Source organism: Myotis davidii, unplaced genomic scaffold, assembly GCF_000327345.1.
Source record: "Myotis davidii unplaced genomic scaffold, ASM32734v1 scaffold624, whole genome shotgun sequence".
Classification (NCBI taxonomy): Eukaryota; Metazoa; Chordata; class Mammalia; order Chiroptera; family Vespertilionidae; genus Myotis; species Myotis davidii.
In genome coordinates, this window is record NW_006295731.1 from 811,476 (window position 1) to 817,029 (window position 5,554).

Genomic DNA, 5,554 nt, shown 5'->3' on the forward strand with positions numbered 1-5,554 from the left:
GGGGTCCCCTGCCCAGGCATGATTCCTGGGCCAGAGGCCTCAGGCCTGGGCGGGGTCAGAGCCAGTGATCAGGGGGAGATGGGGGTCCTCTGTCCAAGCCTGACACCTCTGGTGGAGGCATCAGGCCTGGGCAAGGGGTCGATCAGGCGATCGGTGGGTGATGGGGGTCTACGCCTCTGGCCGAGGCATCAGGCCTGGGCAAGGGGCAGAGCCAACAATCAGAGGGGTCTGGGGTCCCCTGCCCAGGCCTGATGCCTGGGCCAGAGAGGTGTCAGGCCTGGGCAAGGGGCCGATCCTGCGATTGGAGGGTGATGGGGGTCAATGCCTGAGGGCTCCCAGTATGTGAGAGGGGGCAGGCTGGGCTGAGGGACACTCCCCCCGACACATCCAGTGCACGAATTTCGTGCACTGGGCCCCTAGTTGTTTTATAAATACTTACTAAACACAGGCAGGAGAAACATAAGCTGGATTGTACTATTTAGTTACAAGCAGCAATATATCTCCCTCTATACCTTATAAAATGAGGATTTTACTCTTACTCCCAGATAATAATTATTACCTTTAACATAACACCCAAGGAAAGAAATATAATGAGCTGTGTCTGATTGGTTTGTCTTAGTATATGCTATTCCTACTAATCATTATCTTCTCCCCATTTTTCAGACCAAATATAGCCAATTCATATTAAACATTAGCCTTTATTATTTTTGGCCTTTATCTCTTCTATGTAATGTTGGCCTCTGTTTTACTAATGTCAATAAACTCTCTGAAATCTGCTTCATGAATCAAGAGGCCTAGCCTGAGTCAATATGATGCCAGCTATCAGAATTGAATGTCGAAAAAGTCAGTCAGATGCTTATTCTGCATACTGCCAGATAGATGGTTGTATTTGGAAAAACTCATTAGCAAAACATATGAACAACTGACATTTTTGTTTTTATTTCCTATCGATCTGTCTGTGGTAGTGAAAAGACAAACTTGGTAAGTTAGTACACAGAGAAAAAAAATAGTAAAGTTAGGACAGTTTCTAGAAACTATAGAATGATTTTTATCAGCATGAAAATGCCAGATTTTCTCACATTGTAACACTTGAATTTTCCTTTCTAAAGAATCTAGTCTGACTGCCTTGTTGAATGGGGTAGCTAAAAACTATTTTGAGTATAAAGACAGTGATGTAAAACTAAATGAAATAAAGACACTACAAAGGAAGAAAATTACAGGCCAATATCCCTGATGAACACAGGCGCTAAAATCCCCAACAAAATATTAGCAAATCAGATCCAGCAATATATTAAAAAGATCATACATCATGATCAAGTAGGATTTATTCCGGGGATGCAAGGCTAATACAAGATTCACAAATCAATAAATGTGATACATCACATAAACAAAGTGAAAGATAAAAATCACATGATCATATCAATAGATGCAGAAAAAGCATTCAACAAAATCAAGCACCCTTTTTTTAAAATAAAAACTCTCAGCAAAGTGGAAATAGAGGCCAGATATGACAAACCTACAGCCAACATAATACTCAATGGGCAAAAACTAAAAGAATTTCCCTTAGGAACAGGAACAACACAAGGATGTCTGCTTTCACCACTCTTATTCAACATAGTAATGGAAATCCTAACCATAGAAATCAAGCAAGAAGAAGAAATAAAGGGTATCCAAATTGGAAAGGAGGAAGTAAACCTGTCATTATTTGCAGATGACATGATAATGTATGTAGAAAACCCTAAAGACTCTACCAGGAAACTACTAGACTTAATAAATGAATTCAGCAAGGTGGCAGGATACAAAATCAGCATTTTGAAATTGAATGCACTTTTATACACCAACAATGAATTCTCAGAATGAGAAACTAAACAGACAACCCCATTTACCATTGCAACAACAACAACAAAATAAGATACCTAGGAATAAACTCAGCCAAGGAGGTAAAATACCTGTACTTGGAAAACTATAGCACATTGAAAAAAGAAACAAAGGATGATACAAACAAATGGAAGCATATACCATGTTCATGGATTGAAAGAACTAACATCATTAAAATGTCCATACTACCCAAAACAATCTATAGATTTAATGCAATCCCTATTAAACTACCAGTAGCATACTTCACAGAACTAGGACAAATACTCCAAAAATGTATGTGGAATAATAAAAGACCCTGAATAGCTTCAGCAATCTTGAGACAGAAGAACAAAGTTGGAGGTATCACAAGACTGGATATCAAACTATAATAGGAAGCCATTGTAATCAAAATAGCCTGGTACTGGCTCAAGAATAAGCTTATAGATCAAGGGAACAGCAGAGAGACCCCAGAAATTGACCCACACCATTATGGCCAATTAATATTTGACAAAGGAGGCAAGAACATAAAATGGAGTAAAGACAGTCTTTTCAACAAATGGTATTGGGAAAATTGGACAGATACATGCAAAAAGATTAAACTAGACCACCAACTTACACCAGACACAATAATAAACTCAAAATGGATAAAAGACTTAAATTTAAGCCAGGAAACCAAAAAAAAAAAATCCTAGAAGAAAACATAAACAGTAAAATCTCAGATATCTCACGTAGCAGAATATTTGCTGATACATCTCCTTGGGCAAGATAAACAAAGGAAAAAATAAATAAATGGGACTATATCAAAATAAAAATTTATGCACCACAAAAGAAACCACCATCAAAATGAAAAGGGAGCCTGCTGTAAGGGAGAACATATTTGCCAATGATATATCTGGTAAGGGATTAATCTCCAAAACATACAAAATACTCATACAACTCTGCAAAAGGAAAACAAAAAATCCAATTAAAAAATGGGCAGGGAACCTGAATAGACACTTCTCCAAAGAGGACATATATATAGCCAAGAGACATATGGAAAAATGCTCAAAGTCACTAATCATCAGAGAAATAGAAATTAAAACCACAATTAGATATCACTACTACACACCTATCAGAATGGCTGTCATTAATAAATTAATAAACAACAAGCACTGGTGAGGCTGTGAAGAAAAGGGAACACTATTACACGGCTGGTGGGAATGCAGACTGGTGCAGCCATTATGGAAAGCAATATAGTTTCCTCAAAAACTGAAAAATGAAACTGCCATTTGACCCAGCAATCCCACTTCTGGGAATATGTCCTAAAAACCCAAAACACCAATCAGAAAGAATACCTGGTATATGCACCCCCATGTTTATAACAGCATTATTTACAATAGCTAAGATTTCAAAATAGCCCAAATGCCTATTAGTAGATGAATAGATAAAAAAAAACCAACTTTAGGACATTTACAAAATGGGATAATATGCATCTATAAAAAACAGGGATCTCTTACCTTTTGGGACAGCATGTCTGGATCTGGAGACTATTATACTAAATGAAATAAGCCAAACTGAGGAGGACAAATAAATATCACATGATCTCACTTATATATGGAATCTAATGAACAAAATGAATTGACCAACAAAATAAGACCTGAAGCATGGAGGCATGAGACAGACTGACATACCTCGATGTATGGGTGGGGGAATAAGGAGAGATAAACCAAAGAATTTATAATACTTACTAGGGGCCCAGTGCATGAATCCATGCAACTTGAAAGGAACTGTGGGCTGCGAGGCTGAGGTGGGCACAGGGGCGGGTCTCAGCCCATCCTCAGTACCCCTGCCTGGCCCCTCCCACCACAGCCCCCAGTCCCCTGTCTGCCTGCAGCCCCACTTCCGCTGCCACCTCTCCCACTCACTGAAGGCGCTGGCCCTGCTCACACCCACTGACTCTGACAGCACGGTGCAATTGGGACCAGCACCAGCAGCAGGTGCAAGTGAGGCTGTTGTCATCGGCGGCTGCGAGCATTGCCTACTGTCTCTATCACCCTTCAGGAGCAGGGGGAGGTGGAGAAGTCCTCAGGGATGATCAGGGCTGCACCTCCATTCGCACCTACTGACAGCGCTGAGCTATCCGGACTGATGCCAGGTGCTGGCAACTGGTGCAAGTGGCGGCTCTAGTGCTGGCAGCGGGTGTGAGTGGGACCATCACTGGCAGTGGGTGCAAAAGGTGGCTGCCAGCCCTGATTACCCTCAGGAGCAGGGGCAATTGGATCAGCAGCCACTGTTTGCACCCACTGACAGAGCTAAACAATCAGGACCAGTGCCAGGCACCGGGGGGCTGGCAGCCAGTGTGAGCGGCAGCTCCAGCACAAGCAGCAGGTGTGAGCAGGGCTGGCACCGGCAGCAGGTGCAAGTGCCGGGTGGAACCATGGCACACAGGAGCAAAGAATTTTCAGTAACCACCAGAGGCTCACCCCAATGACAGAGACCGGTGCCCCGCCTTGGTTTGGCGCCCCTGCTCACCTGCTCTGCCATCCCACCACAGCCAATGCCTGCCATGTTCTGCGCTCTGCCACCTGCTGCCAATGCCCACTATGTTCTGCACCAGCCCCCTGGTGGGCAACGCACATCATAATGACAGGTTGTTCAATTGTTTGGTTGTTCGGGGATGTTCCACCGTTCAGTGTATTTGAATGTTAGCCTTTTATTATATAGGAGGATTTGGAGCTATCATCAGAAATTATGGTTAAGCAGTTCTAATGTTATAAATAATTTTGAAAATACAATCTATTTATAAAAATTGGATTTTATAAGTTGGATTTTTAAGAAAATATCTCTATATGAAGAAAGGTATTTTTCCATAAATTAAACTCAAAAGTATTTATGATAGAGAATTCTATCAAAGTATTGCATTGTGTTTTTAAGGTCCAAGAAAGATGTACTTCTGTGCCTTATAACCGGGATCATGCACACCACGTCATGTGCTCTTCAAGGTATGTGTCTCTGATATTTTTACTCACTATTTACTATCACATGGAAAATTAAAGCTTATCTATTTAACACTAAGTTCTGTGTTAAGTTAAAACTAAAATATCAATGATAACATCATCATCAATGGTCCATATTTAAAACCTTAAATTCAATCATCCATTACCTAGATATTTCACATTTGGATGTATGCCCTCTTAGTGTCATTTAGTTTGATAGTTAGTTGGTAAGATCCCCAATTTAATAAAAGTAACAACAATGAATTCTTTGACAGCTTTCAATTGGTAATTTATAATAAAACTAGAGGCCCGGTGCACAAAAATTTGTGCATGGGGGGGGGTCCCTCAGCCCGGCCTGTGCCCTCTCACAGTCTGGGACCCCTCGGGAGATAATGACCTGCTGGCTTAGACCTGCTGCTGGGTGGCAGAGGGCAGGCCCAATCTCTAGGTGCAGCCCCTGGTCGGGCTCAGAGCAGGGCTGATTGGGGAGTTGGGGCGCCACCCCCTGTCATGCAAAGAGCAGGGAGGATCAGGAGGTTGCGATGCCAGCATCAGTCATGCTCAGGGTAGGGCCAATTGGGGGGTTGGGGCACTGCCCCCTGTCACACTCAGGGCAGGATGGATAGGGAGGTTGTGGCCCTGCCCCCTGTCACACACAGAGACACTGGGAGAGCAGGGGGTTTGGGCACTGCCCCCTGTCACGCTGATCCCAGCACCTAGAG

The 5,554-nt window shown here is 42.5% G+C and overlaps 1 protein-coding gene across 1 annotated transcript in view; it reads left to right on the forward strand.

Annotated features, from left to right (window-relative positions):
• The window catches only part of NRK (Nik related kinase), a 155,931-nt gene that overhangs the window by 115,508 nt on the left and 34,869 nt on the right, over window positions 1–5,554 (forward strand). Inside the window, exon 15 of the mRNA XM_006770365.2 lies at window positions 4,771–4,838. Within this exon, the coding sequence (XP_006770428.1) occupies window positions 4,771–4,838 (68 nt within the window). The remainder of the gene's footprint in view (window positions 1–4,770; window positions 4,839–5,554) is intronic.